At 41.9% G+C, this 21,006-nt stretch overlaps 1 protein-coding gene across 4 annotated transcripts in view; it reads left to right on the forward strand.

Annotated features, from left to right (window-relative positions):
* The window catches only part of fcho2 (FCH and mu domain containing endocytic adaptor 2), a 119,876-nt gene that overhangs the window by 41,570 nt on the left and 57,300 nt on the right, over window positions 1-21,006 (forward strand). For all 4 annotated transcript variants that reach the window (XM_062972312.1, XM_062972311.1, XM_062972310.1 and 1 more), the window contains exons 3-8: window positions 9,645-9,719; window positions 11,534-11,675; window positions 11,755-11,907; window positions 14,709-14,813; window positions 15,536-15,634; window positions 18,416-18,512. In XM_062972312.1, the coding sequence (XP_062828382.1) occupies window positions 9,645-9,719; window positions 11,534-11,675; window positions 11,755-11,907; window positions 14,709-14,813; window positions 15,536-15,634; window positions 18,416-18,512 (671 nt within the window). The remainder of the gene's footprint in view (window positions 1-9,644; window positions 9,720-11,533; window positions 11,676-11,754; window positions 11,908-14,708; window positions 14,814-15,535; window positions 15,635-18,415; window positions 18,513-21,006) is intronic.

Below are 21,006 nucleotides of genomic sequence, written 5' to 3' on the forward strand. Positions count from 1 at the left end.
CGGTTATTAAGGCTCCCCAGCCGGCACCATCTCGTCTTCCGGCTCGACAAGAACTCTTTCCCCCGGCTCAAACACCTGAGAGGGGTAGACAGATGACGCGCTTAGCCCGCGCCGCCCAGGCCTCCGCGTCCAAGGGCGTTCCTCCACAGCCGGCTCTCCCTGCTCCTGAGGTTATGCCTCATCAGGACTCTGTGCTTGTTTCTCCTCCCCGGTCCCCTCAAGGGCCCGAGGAGGATGACCTCGATATCGAACGCCCCGAGTCAATACTCTCCGCCTCTGTGGTTTCTCTCGGTCTCGACCTCTCCCCGCCTCACGACGCCTACGAGGTCGACCCACCTTCCCCGACGGATAATATCCGGGCTTTCTCCGACCAGATGGTCAGAATGGCAGACGCTCTGGGGATGGAAATTAAACAAACTTCAAAGGCTGTTACCGACCCCGTTTTCAAGAGGGTTCAAGCCCAAGCCCCGCCGGCCACCTTGCTGCCTTTTCTTCCATACCTCCTGGACGTCATCCAGGCATCTTGGAAGACTCCATCTTCGATACCTCCAACCTCTAAGAAAATAGAGGCCTGGTACCGAACCGATGACGAAGCCTTGGAATGGCTCAAGCATCACCCTGACCCAAACTCCATGGTGGTAAAGGCCTCCCAATCGTCGGGTCGACAATCCAACTCCCCGGCCGACAGAGAGGGCAAACGCTTCGATGCGGTAGGCCGCAAGCTGTACTCCGGTGCTCTCCTCCTTTGCCGCATGGCAAACTACGGGGCCTGCATGGGCGCTTATCAACAGATCCTCTGGGAGAAAGCCCAACCTTTCTTCGCCAAACTTTCTGACGAAGACCGATCAGTCCTTTCGACCCTCCAACAGGAGGCGGACTCTCTCGCACACCACCAAATTCAAATGGCTAAGCATACCGGTGATACCGCCGGAAAAATGATTGCCCACGCGGTCGCGATCAGACGGCATGCATGGCTTCGGTCCTCAGGACTCTCTTCTTCCTCTCGACAAGTGATCGAAGACCTTCCTTTCGACACCCAGGGCCTTTTCAATTCTGGCACTGATGACAAACTTAAGTCCAATCACGACTTCAAGATTCTCGCAACAAAGTGCGGGACCGATCAACCTCAGGCTCAGCGGACCCGATGGTTCCCGCAACGGTACCGTCGCTACCCTCAGCCTTTTCGTCACCAGCCGTTTCGACGCTCGTCGAGCTCGAGTTACCACAGTCATCAGCAACAACCTCGCCGCCAGCACCAGGTCCCGAAAGGTCGGGGCAAAGGTCCTGCAGCTATGCCACAACCCCAACGTCGGGCCTGACGCCTACTCTCTCGGGGATCTTTCTATCTCCACTACTACTGCCACTACCATGCCGTTCCTAGGCCCCGACCAGATCCTTCCTCTCTGCTCTTTCCTCGACCGCCTAGCTCCTTTCTACCGCGAATGGGAGTCTATCACCTCAGATGCCTGGGTTCTTCGCATTGTCAGAGACGGCTATGCCTTGGAATTCGAAACTTTGCCACCCACGGGTCACATCCTCCACACCGACCCTTCACCGGAAATATGCGCCGAGGTCGACTCCCTTCTGGCGAAGGGCGCAATCCAGCCTTCTCCTTCCGAGCAGGACACTCGAGGTTTCTTCTCGAGATACTTTACGGTTCCCAAGCGGGGTGGAGGCCTTCGGCCTATCCTCGATCTACGGCTCTAAACCTCTTCATTCTGCCTTCAAAATTTCGAATGGTTTCAGTGGCCTCCATCCTCCCGATGCTCCGACACGGAGACTTCTTCGCCTCTATAGACTTACGCGACGCGTATTTCCACGTCTCGGTGCGAAGATCCCACAGACGCTTCCTTTCCTTCAAGCTCCTGGGACAATCTTACCAGTTCACAGTTCTCCCTTTCGGCCTCGTCACGGCCCCAAGGGTCTTTACAAAGGTGGTCGCCGTGGTGGCAGCGCACCTCAGGAAACAGGGCATTATGGTCTTTCCTTATCTGGACGATTGGATGATTGTCGCGTCCGATCCCTCATCCCTTCAAAACCATGTCTCACAGACTCTTTCTCTCCTGCAACGGCTGGGCCTTCAGTTGAATGTTTCAAAGTCTCAACTCCTCCCAACCACAGAAATCCGTTTCATCGGAGCTCTCTTCAACTCCATCACGGAAACCGCCTCCCTACCGAAGGACAGGTTCCTAGCCCTTCAACAACACCTTTCCCTCCTCCTCCGCAACCGCAGGATCCGAGCCCACGCGGTCCAAGTTCTCCTGGGTCACATGGCCTCCACGGTCATGGTTACTCCTTTTGCCAGACTACGTCTCAGACCTCTCCAAAGATGGTTCATAGACTCTTTCAAACCCCATCGGCACCCGAGCTCAATGTTTCTCACGGTACCGAACCAGGTTCGCCTCTCCCTTCGCTGGTGGCAGGACCCAGCGAATGTTTGTGTGGGACTTCCCTTCCATCCCTCCCTTCCGTCAGTCACCATCACGACCGACGCCTCCAATTTTGCCTGGGGAGCCCACATGTCGAACCTCACCGTCAGGGACCTGTGGTCCACCCAAGAAAGGTCTCACCACATAAACTTTCTAGAACTGTTATCAATCTTCAAAGCCCTCCGGGCGTTTGCCCGATTTCTTCCCCACAAGACCGTTCTGATCCAAACGGACAACGTAGTAGCCATGTACTACATCAACAAACAAGGGGGTACGGGCTCGAGAAAACTCATGGCTCTCTCGATGGACATTTGGCTATGGTGCATAGCGAGACACATAACTCTGTCGGCAGTTCACCTTCCGGGGGCTCAAAATACTTTAGCAGACTCTCTAAGCAGAATAACGACCTCCCCCCACGAGTGGCGTCTCGATCCCGAGATCCTGAAATCCGTCTTCGACGATTGGGGCTGGCCAGCTCTGGACCTTTTTGCCTCCCCCTCGAACGCTCAACTTCCTCGATTCGGAGCGAGACTACCTCCAAACTCGACTCCGGGCTGTCTCGGAGACGCGTTTCTCCTCGACTGGACTCTCGAACCCGTCTATCTTTTTCCTCCCTTCCCTCTCATCTCGAGAGTGATAGAGAGACTCTATCTAACACCGACATCGGCCATCCTGATCGCCCCTGCATGGCCACGCCAGCCGTGGTATCCCACGCTGCTCCGGATGTGTGCGGATCCCCCCCGCACCCTCCCAATTCTCCCTCATCTACTATCTTCACAGAAGGGACAGGTTCTCCACCCCGACGTCCCGTCCCTGCACCTGACTGCCTGGAGGATACTTCCTTAAACTCTCTCCACCCAGACCTGCAGGCGATCCTTCGCGCTGCTCACAAACCGGCCACATCGAAAGCCTATGCTTACAAGCTGGCAAAATTCCAAATTTTCCTTCGGGACCGACGCGTCGATCCCGCCTCTACTTCGATCCCGCTGGTCATGGACTTTCTACTTTCCCTTGCAGATCGTCAACTTTCTCTGGCCTCGATAAAATCCTATCTCGCTGCTCTCTCCTGGCATTTCCAACGTCAGGGACAACCCTCTCTCTTTTCTAACAACCTCATTAAGACCTTCCTTCGAGGTTACAACAACTTGCATCCTCCAGTCCAACCTCCGACTCCCGGATGGAGCCTCGAACTCGTCCTTTCTCAACTAGCTTCAGCTCCCTTCGAACCTATGGCCTCTGCAGACCTTCACCTTCTCTCTTGGAAGACTGCCTTCCTCATCGCTATCACCTCTGCCCGCAGGCCTTCGGAACTGGCTGCTCTCCGGGTGGACGAACCCTACCTCCGTTTCCACCACGACAGGGCTGTCCTTCGCCCGGACATCACCTTCCTACCTAAGGTGGTCTCTGCTTTTCACCTGAACCAGGACATAATACTTCCTGCTTTCTTCCCCAATCCTTCTTCTTCTCTAGAACGGAAACTCCATCTCCTCGATGTCAGGAGAGCCCTCCTTTTCTACAAGGACAGGACTAAGGACATACGTAAGTCACCTAGACTTTTTGTGGCTTACGCTACCCACAAACTGGGCGAACCTCTTTCTTCCCAAAGACTCTCACACTGGATTGCTCAGACCATTGAGCTCGCTTATCAGCTGGCCAAACGCCAACCCCCCTCTTCGATCCGCCCTAGATCTACAAGGGGCCTTTCCACCTCTACGGCCTTCCTGAGGGGCGTCCCTCTCGACTCCATCTGTCGAGCGGCTATCTGGTCCACTCCATCCACCTTTGTTTCACACTACAGGATGGACTCAAAGAACCTCAAGGACTCGGCTTTTGCCAGGTCCGTCCTCTCCTCCTGCCTTACCTAATGTTGTTGCCTTACTCAAACCCATTTTTAGGGTTTATCCTTCTTACAGGCTGACCGTTGTCATCCACCCCGTTTGTAATCAATGTGCTCAGGGTCTCTTTAACATAGTGCTTGTGTACTATACTTACCCACTGCACTGAAATGTATTTTTTGAATGCTTCTCCCTCTGTTTTCAGAGAATGAGTTTATGCCTACCTCTGTATTTTCTTACAGACTATTGCCCACTTACTATGTTATGATTGTGTTCTGGATCCTAACACAAGGATCGGTTTTATTGCACTATATGCTATTGCATCGCTTACTTGACCATTGCATTTGCCTGTTTTTTTTTTTGCACCTTGTGCTCAATAAATGTGTTTGGACACTAGACTGGTTATCGGGTTTGCTATCCCACCTACCTACACCTTAGCTTGCTAGTCTCCATTAGTGTGCATTCACAGAGTACACGAAGAAAAAGGACAGGTTGCTTACCTGTAACCGTGTTTCTTCGAGTGTACTCTGTGAATTCACACAATCCCGCCCTTCCTTCCCCACAGGCAAACCTCTCCCTTTCTCGCTGCCTTTGCGGCGTAGGAACTGGAGAGCGGGCACGGAGGGCGCCCTTTATACCCTCCGGGAAGAGGGGCGGGGTTACCGCCAAATTTCAAACTTTAGCTTGGAAGAGTATCCGTTGGAGCCTGCGCAGGCGCAGCGTTCTCCATTAGTGTGAATTCACAGAGTACACTCGAAGAAACACGGTTACAGGTAAGCAACCTGTCCTTCTCCCACTTTCGATGTGAAACTATTACTATATAGTCCCTTTTCCTTTACTTTAAAATATAAACTCTCTAATAAAGATATTAATAAAAAATAGAAAATTTTTGGATTCTAAATTACTTGTTAACTGCAGACTGAACTTAAAGTGCATAGTGAGAAAATTAGGTATTTGAGAAGACTCTTATATAAAATTTAAATTGGATTCAGTTGATTAATAAGTTGAGGAAATCAAACATAAATCAGCATAATAAAAATCGGGAATGACTGCTTTTTCATTCTAAAATTATCTTTACAGAGACAGGCATTAATTTCTAGTAACTTGACAGATATTGGTGGAGGCTTGAAGTATAAATGTAATGATGCAACTTTTCTTTTAAAAATGGTACCTATCTTAATGAAAGATGAGATACAGTGGGGGGGGGGGAAGTATTTAGTCAAATACCAATTGCACAAGTTCTCCAACTTAAAAAGATGAGAGAGGCCTGTAATTGGCATCATAGGTAGATCTCAACTATGAGAGACAACATGAGAAAATACATCTGGGTTGTTGTATGTTGTCTGATTTTTCACAAATTTATTTGCAAATTATGGTGGAAAATAAGTATTTGGTCCATAACAAAAGTTCATCTCAATACTTGGTTATATATTCTTTATTGGCAATGACACAGGTCAAACGTTTTCTGTAAGTCCTCCAAGGTTGGCACATACTGTTGCTGGTATGTTGGCCCATTCTTCCATGCAGATCTCCTCAAGAGCAGTGATGTTTTGGGGCTGTTGCTGGGCAACACAGACTTTCAACTCCCTCCAAAGGTTTTCTATAGGGTTGAGATCTGGAGACTGGCTAGGCCACTCCAGGACCTTGAAATGCTTCTTATGAAGCCACTCCTTTGTTGCCCTGGTTGTGTGCTTGGGATCATTGTCATGCTGAAAGACCCAGCCACATTTCATCTTCAGTGCCCTTGTTGATGGAAGAAGGTTTGCACTCAAAATCTCACGATACATGGCCCCATTCATTCTTTCATGTATACGGATCAGTCGCCCTGGTCCATTTGCAGAGAAACAGCCCCAAAGCATGATGTTGCCACCCCCATGCTTCACAGTAGGTTTGTGTTCTTTGGATGCAACTCAGCATTTTTTCTCCTCCAAACATGACAAGTTGTGTTTCTGCCAAACAGTTCTACTTTGGTTTCATCTGACCATACGACATTCTCCCAATACTCTTCTGGATCATCCAAATGCTCTCTAGAGAACTTTAGTCAGCCCCGGCTATGTACTGGCTTAAGAAGGGGGACACATCTGGCACTGCAGAATTTGAGTCCCTGGTGGCGTAGTGTGTTACTGATGGAAGCCTTTGTTATGTTGATCCCAGCTCTCTGCAGGTCATTCACTAGGTTCCCCCATGCGGTTCTGGGATTTTTGCTTCCCGTTCTTGTGATCATTTTGACCCCATGGGGTGAGATCTTGTGTGGAGCCCCAGATTGAGGAAGATCATCAGTGGTCTTGTATCTCTTCCAATTTCTAATTATTGCTCCAACAGTTGATTTCTTCACACCAAGCTGCTTGCCTTTTGCAGATTCCGTCTTCCCAGTCTGGTGCAGGGCTACAATTTTGTTTCTGGTGTCTTTCGACAGCTCTTTGGTCTTCACAATAATGGAGTTTAGAGTGTGACTGCTTAAGGTTGTGGACAGGTGTCTATTTTACTGATTAGAAGTTCAAATAGGTGCCATTACAACAGGTAATGAGTGGAGGACAGAGGAGCCTTTTCAAGAAGTTGTTACAGGTCTGTGAAACCCAGAAATCTTGCTTGTTTGTAGGTGACCAAATTTTCCACCATAATTTGCCAATAAATTCGTGAAAAATCAGTCATGTGATTTTCTGGATGTGTTTCCTCATGTTGTCTCTCATAGTTGAGGTCTACCTATGATTTCAATTACAGGCCTCTCATCTTTTTAAGTGGGAGAACTTGTATAATTGATATCTGACTAAATTCTTTCCCCCCCACTGTAGATATATTTTAATAACAATGTATGTTAAGTTTTAAAATGGCTTAGTTGTGAATCTTTCCATTCTTGATTCCTGTCCCATAATTTGTCCCATAATTTGTTTTTATTTTCTTTAAAATAGCCAATATTTTTCTTCCTTAGATAGTTTGATGTTTTTTTCCATGTTTACCAAAGACCTGCTCTGTTATTAGCCCAGTGGATTTAGTGATAGCATGTTGCTTTTAGACAGAGGATAGTTTCTTGTGTTGTGTAATTTCCTGTAGGCTACATCTAATACAAGCTAGGTCGATGCTGTAATTTGAATCACAAGATTCACTCTCCTTGAATATGGTCAAATATATCTTAGAGTGTATCACTTTACCTCTTAGGTAATAATGTTTTCTGCTTGTCGAGTTGTCTAAACAAATTTGAGTTTGCATTCAAACTGTTTTTGATATCATGGGATACTTCTTAGTGACTAAAATACATTTAAATGCATTAAAATTCATTTCTGAAAACCAAATGTTTCCTGGCTTAGAATTGTCTTAAATGTCATTGCAACATCCTTGACATTAGGGAATCAACCAGGAAGCTAATCTAAAATTAGTTGCCTCCTAGAGGAACATTTTTGCGAGGTATATATTGGATCAAATCGTATAGAGTAAGAACTTAATTGAACAGACCATCTCAGTTTACTGATCACACCGTTATTGTTATTGTTTTTGCTGTTGCTGTGGGTGATGCTTTTATATGCCTTCCAAGTTCACTTTGACTTATGGTGTGCTATATCTGATAAGATGCATTGTTTATATCTAGTGCATAGCATAATGCTTGGTGCTGTTATGACTGTTTTTTGATTATCTGATGCTCACAATGACTGATTTTTGCATTTATTTGAGGTAGTAGTGACTGATAAAATTAATATGGGTACAAAGTTCTTGTCTGTAAATTCTGGGTGACATTGTCAATGCAGACTCCCCCAATTCTAGAACAATATATTTTTGTTACATAATAGCATGATATATACTGTGAATGGCTATTTGTATACCCAAGTTATAATGAAGAACAATATACAGTAGAGTCTCACTTATCCAACATAAATGGGTCGGCAGAACGTTGGATAAGCAAAAATGTTGGATAATAAGGATTGATTAAGGGAAAGCCTATTAAATGTCAAATTACGTTACGATTTTTCAAATCAAGCACCAAAACATCATGTTTTACAACAAATCAACAGAAAAAGCAGCTCAATACGTTATGTAGTAATTACTGTATTTATGAATTTAGCACCAAAACATCGCAATGTATTGAAAACATTGACTAAAAAAAATTGGCTACTAACAAATTGACTACAAATAAAGATAGAATTGCATAAAATGAACTTATAGTAACAACATTGTCAGAAATCCATGGAAAGTTCAGTCCTTGCTGCCTAGAGGAACAGCTGTGGATCTGGGCGGGAGGCAAACTGTGTTGGATAATCCAGAATGTTGGATGAGCGAATGTTGGATAAGTGAGACTCTACTGTACATACAATATGTTTTTACTTTTTAAAAAATTACTTTTTTTTATTATGCCTTTTTGTATTATAAAGATTCAAGTCGGCTATTTAGATTTTACCTTTTATGTTGCTTTAATATTAAAAATAATCTAAAACTATTTCTAACAATATGAATTAAAATTCAGAAATCAAACCAATATTGAGAACAATACTCTTTAAATCTTCTTCTGAGTAATTTTAAACATCTGCTTTGAATGAGGTCTAAACATCTTCATTCACTAGATGTTTTGAAATGTAAAAAGCCTAGTCCTGCCAGTTAGAATCATGGGGCACAATCCCTTATTTTTTATCTGGGGAAAATAATTCATGAACCCAGCCCCATCTAGCCACTGATGTTTACGCCAGTACTAATGCTTCTGAAGGGATTCAGAAGCAATTGTGAAGATCAGATATGCCTTTTGAGTGTGAGGCAGATTTTCTTTTATCTGTGTAACCCTGATAAATAACCTTTGATCTCATGGAATCTTATAGTCTCACATTTGAAAGTCAGTAATGATGATATCTGAAATCTCAGTGCCATGGTAGCTTTTGTCTGTGAGCCAAGTTTAAGAGCACTCTAAAAAAAACCCAACAGGTAATATTGAGATCAGGATAAAATAAGGACATCCAGTTGATTCTTGTAGTGTGAAAAATTCCTCAAACTTACAGACATCTAGTGTAGTTCAGTCACATTAATCATGGTTTGTTTGTTCATATGCTTATTTTGTTGGGCACTTTCATTTTATGCTGTCCAGTTTTTGCATTATAAGGGGCTCTGTGTGTGTTTGCATTCTACTTGGAGTTAGATGAACTTTCCTGAAACTCAAGCTCTATAGAAAATTTTGTTTTGCTTGTACACATGCATTTATGTTCCCAATTCTGTGTCCTTCCACAATACGTACTGATGATGCTATTACTAAAACACATACCTGAGCAACATATTTGTAATTGAAGGCTATCAATTCTGGAGTTGTTCAAATAGTTGTTGTTAAGACAAAGTAGTGGCTAACTTAAGATCTGCATTAATTTTATATTTAGAATACAGAACATGATGTTTATTCTTTTGTTAATAGGGCTGCAATAGAAGAAACATATTCAAGATCAATGACAAAACTAGCCAAATCAGCAAGTAATTATTCACAAATTGGGTAAGTTGATGTGTAAAAGCAGGACGTCCTCAGATTTTCCACAGATGTTCTTTTTTACACTGAAAAGTGCTGAACTGATAAACTGCATGCTGGTCATGTTTCTGCCTGTTGTACTGTTTGAGTACAGTAAACATGCATATTATGTGAATTCGTAGTACACAGTTTCATATGTGAAAGCCTCCTCCATGGATGAAGGCAAGGACAGTTGAGGGCCAGGTGAACTCCCAGTGATTAACTCTCAAAAGTAACTTTGGGTGTCAAATCAGCAGGTGCCAAATTGACTGTGTGGAGCCATCCATGTCTCTTTGCTGAGAAAGGAGTTTGTCTCGTTTCTCTGCTGAGAGAAATGACGGAAGTCTGCTTGTGCTTCTATCTGCTGAGAACGAAATCTCTCTCAATTCTTGATGGAGAGAAGTGACCAAAGCCTGGCTGCATTTCTGTCTGCCAAGACAAGAGGTAGACTTTCTTCTCTGTAGAGAGAAAAACAACCAGACTTTTGTCATTTCTCCCTACAGAGAAGGAAAATATACTTTTTTTCTGTGGAGAGAAATGCAGTTGGACTTCCATTTCTCTCTGCAAAGGACTGACTCTTTTCTTGGCGGAGACAAATGTATGGATACGCACAGCCAGACATTAGGGAGCTGTGCCCCAACATGTGAATATTCCCTTCAGCTTATCTCTTGTCTGTGAGGCTGCAGTTGAAGGGAGGGGGATATTTTAACTGTGAACTGTACAGTATTTTCATCTTGCAGCAGCACACCAACCAGGAGAAAGGATTTCAGTTAGTACACAAAATCAGTATCACACAAAGGACATGGAATGGACCCCTTGTATAATATACAGGCCTAATGTATTTAGAAATATATTTGAAGAAATCAGACATTACTTTTGTTATCTTGGCAGTATTCTTGAATAACAGAGTTATTTTTGCAAATATTTGAGCAGGAATACTTGCTTTTTGTGAGTGCCCCTGTTGTTTCAGTCCACATGTCACAGTTTTTATGCATACCAGAACTCCAGTATCTGAAAGGAATTGCAAGGCTGAGATTGCAAGTGAAGTTACTCTTTCTATTTGAAAAACTAAGGAAAAATTAGAATGTTAGTGTTATTCTTTTATTTCTATAAGATTTTAACAAATTGTATTCAACAGCATTGATCATTAGCAGTTTTAGTAGTACGAGAGTTAAATGAAAAGTCATGCCTCCACATTCGTAATTCCTCAACAGATGGCAGTACTGGTATGTGCAGGGACTGGCTTGTTCAGTAGACTCTCCTCTACAGTTCATTTGGCAGGAAGCCTTAGCATTGAACAGTTGTGTTGTCAAAGTGCGAAGTATGGAACCCTGCGCAGACGGTCAGTCAATGCATAATCTGATGAATCTCCTTTGGGGTGACACCTTCTGCTGTCAAGAATTCAATCTCTGCACATTGCTTAAGTCGCATTGTCCGACCGTCTGCGCAGGGTTCCATACTCCGTAACAACACAACTGTTCAATGCTAAGGCTTCCCGCCAAATGGAACTGTAGAGGAGAGTCTACTGAACAAGCCAGTACCTGACGCATACCAGTACTGCCATCTGTTGAGGTGGAGGCATTACTTTTCATTCAACCCTCATAGCTATTAAACTTTTGGTTTACAGCCAATTTCAGCATAAGAATATATGAACAAGAATGGTATTTACATGTGGTTTGTTTGTTAACAGGCAAAAGCTAAGTAGGATAGTATACCAATACACTGAACCTTTTTTGAAAATGTGTTAAATATATGTACTTAGAGGCTGTACACGTAAGTGCATTTCTTTTTATTCTTATTAGGACATTTTCACCAGTATGGGAAGTTTTCAAATCATCAACAGAAAAATTAGCAAGCTGCCACTTAGAACTGGTTCGGAAGTTGCAGGAACTAATTAAAGAAGTACAGAAGTATGGAGATGAACAAATCAAAGCTCATAAAAAGGTTGTGTATACTGTTTAATGAATTTTAATGATTTCTGACAATAATTAGCAATGTTTGACACACATGTAATATTTTGCAGACTAAAGAAGAAGTTTCAGGGACTCTGGAAGCAGTGCAAACCATTCAGAGTATTACTCAGGCTCTCCAAAAAGCAAAAGAAAACTACAATTCAAAATGTGTGGAACAAGAGCGTTTGAAAAAGGAAGGTGCAACACAGAGAGAAATAGACAAGGTAAAAATGAATGTTTTCTTTATGATACATTTATGCAAAATTATAAAATTTGCAGGATTGCTGCTTTTATTTTGTTTTCAGAACGAAAAGTAATAAATGTCTTCATTGTTATAGAACAGCCAATATTAGAGTAATAGCATGTTACCCTATTTACTTATTGGGTTCAGTTGTGTGCACACATATTTATATGCAATTCTTTGTATGTAGAATCTCTCATAAATATAATCATATGAAAACATAACCCACACAAGAAATTTTTACTGGGCTTTTTGGAATAATAAACATTTTAAACTTCTTTCAGATTACTATGTAAGATACTTTAATGATCAGCAAAAACAAATTGTAATCTTTTATCAAATATCTGGGGAGCATTCTTTATAATCTACTGGTGGATCTGCTAACCTGCAAGGGTTTTTTGACTTTCAGTTGTATTAACAAGTTTGTGACAAAATATCTTTCTACCATAATCTGGCCACTGCCGAAAACGACTTGATAACCAGAAATAAGTCTGTTCAAATGCTACAAACGAATGGTTAGTTTTATAGTTTTCTCAGAGGCATGTCATTCTTTTAATTTAAATTGTAGATTCTTTTGTTCTGGCTGTATTTACAGGTAAACAAATACAAGAAATAGCAGAATAAATCTCACACTCAGAAATCTGCCTAACTTGGATGTTGCCTGATATGCAGTAGACTTTTATACCATAAATAGGCAAGATTTCTTCACTGAATTTGTAGGGGAATTTGAATGCATTGTGTATTTTATCCCTTTGTTAATCACAGATTTTGTTTCCTTGAATTCATGTTTGAAGTCAAATTTACCCTAAATGCTAGTTGGAAATTTTGATGAATGTGTTGGTATACTAATTTATTTACAATGTAACAAATGAAAAACTTTTAATGAAAATTCAAATATGTATATGGCAATTTGAATATATATGCAATTATGTGTATAACATAATTAAAATAGTGAATGAATGTGCTGTGGAAAGAAGTGCTGTGTAAAGATCCTATTTGATTTTAAGTTGTAATAATTAAGAGCATTGTGGCTATTTCAACACGGACATGCTTCATTTGGCTTTTGTGGATTTCAACCCACTTTATCAGATGTTTTTTTCCTTTACTAGTTAATTTCTGAGTTAATTTTAAAATATGTTAGACAATATTAGCAGCTATCCTTTGACTTCAGCTATTTAATTACTTTTTAATATGCTGCATGCGCATTATGGGAAAACGAAGGTGATTTTTGGAGCAGCATTTTATATGGTATGTTGTTACCATGAGCCCTCATGTGGTGAAAACTGGGATTTATTGTGAATGAGCAAATTTTTACAGATAAAATTGTGTGTGTGTGTGGGGGGGGGGGGTAGTCGAGTCAGTGCCTAAATCAGGGTCGGTGCCTAAATTCTCAAACTTTTTAAGCAAAGGGTCGATCCACAATCCTTCAGACTGTTGAGGGGCTGAATTATCATTTGAAAAAAAATACGAATAAATTCTTATGCACACTGCACATGTCTTATTTGTAGTGGAAAAAAAACTGCAACAACAATGAGAGAACAATACAATATTTTAAAATAACAATTTTAACCAACATAAACCTATCAGGATTTCAATGGGAAGTGTGGGCCTTCTTCTGGCCAATGAGATAGTCAAGTTAATTAGGATTGTTGTTGTTGTGTGCCTTCAAGTTGTTTCAAACTTTGGGTGAGCCTAAGTCCAAAACTGAGGGCGAGGGCCAGGTAAATGACCTTGGAGGGCCATATCTGGCCCACGGGCTGTAGTTTGGGAACCCCTGGCCTAAATATTCTAAAGCAGGGGTCCCCAAACCTTTTAAACACGGGGCCTGTTCGCGGTCCCTCAAACCATTGGAGGGCCGGACTATAGTTGAAAAAAAAAAACTATAAACAAATTCCTATGCACACTGCACATCTCTTATTTTGAAGTTAAAAAAACCAAACGGGAACAAATACAGTCTCAATGTTAATAATAATAATAATAATAATAATAATAATAATAATAATAATAATAAATAGGGTTGGAAGAGACCTCTTGAGCCATTTAATCCAACCCCCTTCTATCTTTGTGCACCAAAATCACAAGCACCCCTGACAGATGGCCACCCAGTTTCAATGTTGTTGTTAATAATAATAATAATAATAATAATAATAAATCACACAGCCCTAAACGCTTGGGAACTTGTGATTTTGTGATACGAAATCCAGTATATGTATCTCATTTGCTGTGTTATACTATGTCTGTGTCAATAATAATAATAATAATAATAATAATAATAATAATAGACCCCTTGGGCCATATAGTCCAGCCCCCTTCTGCCTTTGTGCACCAAAAGCACTAGCAAAGCACCCCCTTGATAATTAATTATTAATTAAATAAAAATAAAAATACCATTATAAACAAGCAAAGCTCTGGAAGGTGCGCACTGGGCGAGGGAGGAGGTGGGGGCCAGATAAATGGCTTCTATGGGCCGCATGTGGCCCCCGGGCCTTAGTTTGGGGACCCCTGTTTCTAAAGGCTTCAGATCCTGTCTGTATCTGGAAGCTAAGCAGGATCAGCCCTGGTTAATACTTGGATGGAAGCAATGAACTAATATCAAGTGCTGTAATCTATATTTCAGTGGAAGGGATTCACAAAACTACCTCTTGAATATTCATTTCATAAGAAAACCCTAGGAAGTTCATAGGGCCACCATAAGTTGACAGGTGACTTACACATACACAAAGGCAGGAACTATATTGCCTGAATTTTTTGGTACTTTATCCTCATACTTGGTTATTTCTTCAGGCAGCAGTAAAATCCAAGAAAGCTACTGATGCTTACAGACTTTATGTAGAAAAGTATGCTGCAGCAAAATCTGATTTTGAACACAAAATGACTGAAACTGCACAGGTAAACTGAAGCCTTCCTTTCTGTTAGCTGTGTCTATATTTTATCTTGCTTAGAGTAAACATATTGAAACTAAGTGGGTAATGATTTTGGTATTCCTAAACCTGAAAGCAATTGGATCATAAAGTAAAAACCCAATACAGGCTGTCCCCAATTTACAAACGATCTGTAGGTTCATTCTTAATTTGAATTTGTAAGTCTGAACAGGTCGAGCAAAAATTACAAATCCGAGCATTGCATAGCATTAAGCCAGGGCAATTACAGGTGGTGTCAGACACGAAGGAAAGGAGAAGTGGAGAGATGCAGGGAGGACAAAGGAGATATCAATACGAAAAAAGGAGGGGCTATAGAAAGGAAAAAGGGGTTTGGAGAGATCGATAGAAAGAACAAGGAAAGGGGGTTTGGAGAGATATTGATAGGAAGAAAGAGGAAAAGAGATTTGGAGGGACAGGAAGAATAGGTGAAAGGGGTTTGGAGAGATATTGATAGGAAGAAAAAGGAAGGTGTGTATGCTGAGAGATACAGACATGCTTTGGCTCAGCACTAAGATTTCATGGCAGGGAAGGAGGGGAGAGGCCCGTTCATAACTATAAGTTGTTCATAAGTCAGATGTTCATAACTTGGGGACTGCCTGTACCTATAGTTCAGTATGTGAAGTTCTGCTTTTTTCATGATCTGTTTGCCACATTGTACTAAACTATATATCAAACATATTTGTGGTGCAGAAATTTCAAGATATTGAAGAAATGCATCTCCTCCACATGAAAGAAATAATAGAATGTTTTTCAAATACAGTAAAAGAAGTTCATGTACAAATTGGTGAGGTGAGTTTTTGGTTGTTTCTTTGATTTATTAGATTATGAATTAATATGTACCGTATTTTTCGCTTTATAAGATGCACTTTTTTCCCCCCAAAATAGAGGGAAAAAGTCAGTGTGTCTTATAAACGCAATATGACCTCACGTGGGCGGAGCTAGAGCGCGATCTCGCTGCTGCCGATGACTTTTCCCTTGGAAGGGTGGGGCGGGGAGGGGATGCAACCAGTACTGTTTCTCAATATGGATGAGTATTTACACTGTTGTAAGCTGCTCCAAATCCCCTCAGGGATTTGAGGGGAAGGGACGCGACTTGTTTTCCCGCCTAAGAAGAAGAGGAGAGTTTGGGAGGCGCCATTGAGCCCGTTTCCTTGGCTCTGGGAACTGAGAGCGAGCGGGGGGAAGGGGCCGTCCTCCTCCTCCTCCCCCCCTGGCTGCTGAGGGCGGGCCTCTCTCGCTCTCTCTCGCCTTCGCCTCCCTCCCTTCCCTCCGAGGCAGAAGAGGCCTGGCCGGTCCAGGCCGGGACTGAGCCGCCGCCTGGATTTCTCAGAGTAGGCCCCGCAGGAGGCGCTGGCGGCGGGAGGCGCCCCTCGCTTGTCGCCGCCGCGCCTGCCTTCTCCTCTTCCCCCCTCGAGGCCGAGCAGCCACCATCGCCAGGAAGCCAGCGGAGGAGGAGGAGGAGGAGGAGGAGGAGGAGGAGGAGGAGGAAGGGCTAGGCATGAACCACCGGCCCCCACAGCAGCCGCCGGCCTCGGCGGGGAAAATGCCCGCCCCGCAAGCGCCCGCCAGCGGGCCGGTGGAGGAAGCTGGAGGCCATGATCCGGGACCCCCGCTCGCCGGTCAATTTGGAAAGTGACAAACAAAGAGTTGGACATCCTATGACAACAACCACTGAGTTTCACAAGCAAAAGTTTGACAGATTGACTCAGGATGATAGTCGTATCACTCAGAGAAAAATTTCAAGCATAATTGGCATTTCACAAGAACGTGTGGGTCATCTTTTAGTTCAAATTATTTTTCCCTATTTTCCTCCTCTGAAAACTAGGTGCGTCTTATCATCAGGTACGTCTTATAAAGCGAAAAATACGGTATATATTTCATCTGAAAATCCAATTCAATTTTGCAAGGCTTTTATTTAATTTCCTATTACATTTTGCTGGAATAAAGTGGATGAAATTAGAAGAGGAAGTAATGGGTTTTCCAATAGATTTTTGATGCAATAAATTAGTCCTCTGTTACTTTTGCCATATGTAGAAACTGGTTGGGGTAATTATGTATTTCTAAAATCAGAAGAAATAGCAAAAGCAATTGTTTTTTTTAAAAAAAAATTCCTCACAGAAACTCTAATTGAATCTACTCCTAGTTTTGAAGCAGGAGCTCACGTTAGTCTTTTACAGCATAAAAAGAAGTGGGGAAGGAATGTGGCAGTGCCTTTAAGGTTTTTATTTTACCATGAGCATTTGCGGATAGAAAGCCACTTTTAAAAATATGATACTAAGACCTCAGATTGTGGAAGAATATAATAGGATCCAGAAAGATGCAAATCATATCTCTTGCTTTAATTTTCAAAAGGTTTTATAAGAGGCCTTTCACGACTGTACTTAGAGAAGGAGATGGTTTCTTTTTGTATAAAAACAAAGGCACATCTCCCAAAAATAAGACCTAGGAGGAGGAAGCCACTGCCAAGGAGGAGGGAGCCGCTGCTGCTAAGGAAGCCGCCTCTGAGGAAGAGGGAGCGTCCGCCTTCCTCAGTGGAGGTAGCTCCCTCCCTCGAGGAAGGTAGCAGCTCCTTGGCAGTGGCGGCTCCCTCCTTGACTGCAGCTTCCTCCTCCTCCACCGAGGAAGGTCCGTGTGATGCGAAGGAGAAGAAAGCTTCCCTCTCCTTTGCGCCGCATGCGCCTTACTCAGCAGAGGAGTGAGCTGCTACCACCAAGGAAGGCGGATGTAGCGCAAAGGAGCAGGAGGGAACCGCAAGCTCCTTCCTTGTCAGAGGAGGAGGAAGTTGCCGCCACCGAGGAAGGAGGAGGAGGGAACCGTCGAGTACAAGAAACATTATGAAAAAATAAGACATCCCCTGAAAATAAGATCTAGCACATCTTTGGGAGCAAAAATTAATATAAGACACTGTCTTATTTTCAGGGAAACATGGTAGAGAGAAGGGAGCAAGCTTGTTTTCTGCTGCCCTGAAGACTAGGATGTGGAACAATGGCTTCAAACTACAGGAAAGGGGATTCCACTAGAATATTAGAAAGAACTTCCTAACTGTGAGAGCTGTTCAGTAGTGGAACGCTCTGTCCCAGAGTGTGGTGGAGGCTCCTTCTTTGGAGGCTTTTAAACAGAGCCTGGATGGTCACCTGTCAGATGTTCTTTGAATGTGATTTTCCTGCTTCTTGAAAGGGGGTTGTACTGGATGACCCACGAGGTCTCTTCCAACTCTATGATTCTACATGAAGAGACCTTAATCATTTGGAGATAAGGTTTTTGGGGTTACAAGAAAAGGAAGGATGGGTGAAATATCAGCTGCATGATTTCCTTTGACTGTAACAACCATTATATTTACTTTGTCTGAGATCTAATGATGAAAAGTTTCTATTATCTCTTTGTGAGGGAAACAGAATAGTTGAGGAATACAGTACTTGTCTAAAGCTAGCTTGATGTTGCAGAACTAGTTTCATGGCGCTAGCTTGACACTTTTGGATCATGAATGTGTCATGTAATAACCAAATATGAATAATTTTTTAAAAAATGTTTCATTTACTGAACTTGAATCGTGCTGTTTTTCCTCAAAAGGTCCATGAAGAATTTATCAACAACATGACAAATACAACAGTTGAAAGTTTGGTACAAAAATTTGCTGAATCAAAAGGCACTGGCAAAGAGAGACCTGGTAAGGGAATCAAAGTAATTGATATATTTTTTCCTTATGTATTTGTTTACATTCTTATATCCATCTTATTCTTATAAATGGTTATTGATATGCATATATGATCCTTATTAAAATGTGGAGATGTAATGGGCTTTAAAAATCTTAATGATTGATACTAGATGGTAGTGAATTTTTTAACCTTGTATTTCCATTAGCTTGGAACTGCAGAGTTGCTAGATTCTGGAAAGTCAGAGAAAGGACTATTGATTAGTTTTTTTTAATTCGAAGAGTGCCAATATAAGGGTGGTATTAGTTATATTTTATGGGCGTAAAAATTGAGAAGTTTAAATGACAAAGCAGGTAGTGTGTGGCTCATAGATTAAGTATTGTTATATGTGTAGCGTACGTTTAGTGGTGAAGGGGTGGGATAGTTATAGCATGGATGATTGTTTTAGATTGTGCATTGTTACCTGTGGTAGTATTTTTATATTAAGCCAAAGTGCTTATTGTTTTGTATTTGTGGGTGGATGGGACTGTTCTCTACATTTGTGTATTTTTTTTGTTGTCTTTATTTTTGTTGCTTGTGGACTTGTTGGTTTGTGTTCTTGAATGAAAATTAATATTAAAAAATCAGAGAGAGCCAGGGAAATTATGATTAAGATATATATGGATATGAATGGTTGAAAACCTGCTGAAAATTAGGCAGCAGAATACAGAATACAACTGTAATGTCATGTTGTGCATTAAATTCCATAATATGATTATGAAAATATTTATTGGCAAGTAGTTTAGAATAGGAAATAGGGTCAAAGGAATACGTGATAACATTATGATATTATGAAGATTTTGTCTAGCTTCTTATAGTCAGGTAATGTGTTCAAAGAAACAGAAATCAGATTATTTGATTGGAAAGAATTAATGTTTTGACTCTGGTCAGCAAACTGCAGTTGGCTAGATTTTTCATAGTCAGCTATGAAGTCAATTCTTGCTGCAAAACTGCTGTTCTCTCCATAAAAATAAAAAATAGAAATCACAGAATACACAAAAATATATTAATAAAAGGAAAGCTATTTCAAAATGTTATATTTGGTTTTAACAATATGAATTATGAATTAGTAGTAGTAGTAGTAGTAGTAGTAGTAGTAGTATTTGTATTGGTATTATGTGCAGTTTACCTTGGAGATCTTTGTTCTCTACTACCAAAAAACAAAATTATATCAAGCTCTTCCAAACTTTTATTGAAATATATGAAACAGTGTGAGATTTTTATTTGTTTTGTTGAACCTTTGAGCAAGGTGATTCAGTAAGATCAGACAGATTGTGTGATTCATTTTAGGGATAATTATTGCCCAGAAGTTTCCATGTGTTATCTAGCCAGGATTTTCCACCCAGGCTGTTTTTTCCAAAAAATTTCTTCAGGTATTTTTTGAAGACTTGTCTCCTTCATCACTTGCAAAATTTCTACAAATTTATATGGATGAATGAAACAAAATGATCTTTTTTCTGGAAAAAAAAGCTGAAAGAAAAGAAAACTACTACTGACTGGGAAAAAAGGAAGGAAAAAGACTAAATTTGGTACATGCACCCTTCATAGATATGGGGCTGTGGTGGCACAGCAGGTTAAACCACTAAGCTGCTGAACTTGCTGACCAGAAGGTTGGCGGTTTGAATCCATGGGATGGGATGAGCTCCCATTTTTAGCCCCAGCTTCTGCCAACCTAGCAATTTGAAAACATGCAAATGTGAGTAGATCAGTAGGTACCATTTCGACGGGAAGGTAATGGTGCTCCATGCAGTCATACCGGCCACATGACCTAGGAGGCATCTATAGACAATGCAGGCTCTTTGGCTTAGAAATGGAGATGAGCACCAACCCCCAGAGTCAGACTCAACTAGACTTAATGTCAAGGAGAAACCTTTATCCTTCCCCTTCATACAGATACATAAAATCAGTTTTAGGTGATATACCATATTTCACTGAATAAGGCACCATTGAATGTAAGGCGCACTCCTTTTTTTGACGCTTCTATTTTTCAAAAAAAAAAATTCATCGAATATTTTTTAGACTTTCCTCTGCATGCATAATATCTTGCTTTTGTTTTAACCTGGAAGTCATCTTGTCTGTATGAACCTTTTTTAATAGCACTATGGGCCCTTTGGGTAAGCACGGGAAGGGGTAGCTCAGCCAGACTAGTAAGCAGCTGTCTAGCTGAGGATAATAAGGTGGGGGCTGTCAGCCATTGGGACTAGGGTCCCCCCCTCCTCTCACTGCAGTAAGAATGTTTTTTAAAAAGAAAAACCAAACCCCATGAATCTAAGGTGGCATCAATTGTAAGGTGGTTTTGGAGCCTCTGAAATGGCGGGGGGTGCCTTAGAATTTGTGCAATACAGTATGTATTATTTGTTCATACACTGCTATGACTTGAAATGCAAGTGCTAGGTACCGGTAGAATGTTACAGGTCTTGATCATCACTGTTTTTGATAATGTCAAAAATATGAGGTGAAAGCAAAACT

Source organism: Anolis carolinensis, chromosome 2 (genome assembly GCF_035594765.1).
Source record: "Anolis carolinensis isolate JA03-04 chromosome 2, rAnoCar3.1.pri, whole genome shotgun sequence".
NCBI classification, from domain to species: domain Eukaryota; kingdom Metazoa; phylum Chordata; class Lepidosauria; order Squamata; family Dactyloidae; genus Anolis; species Anolis carolinensis.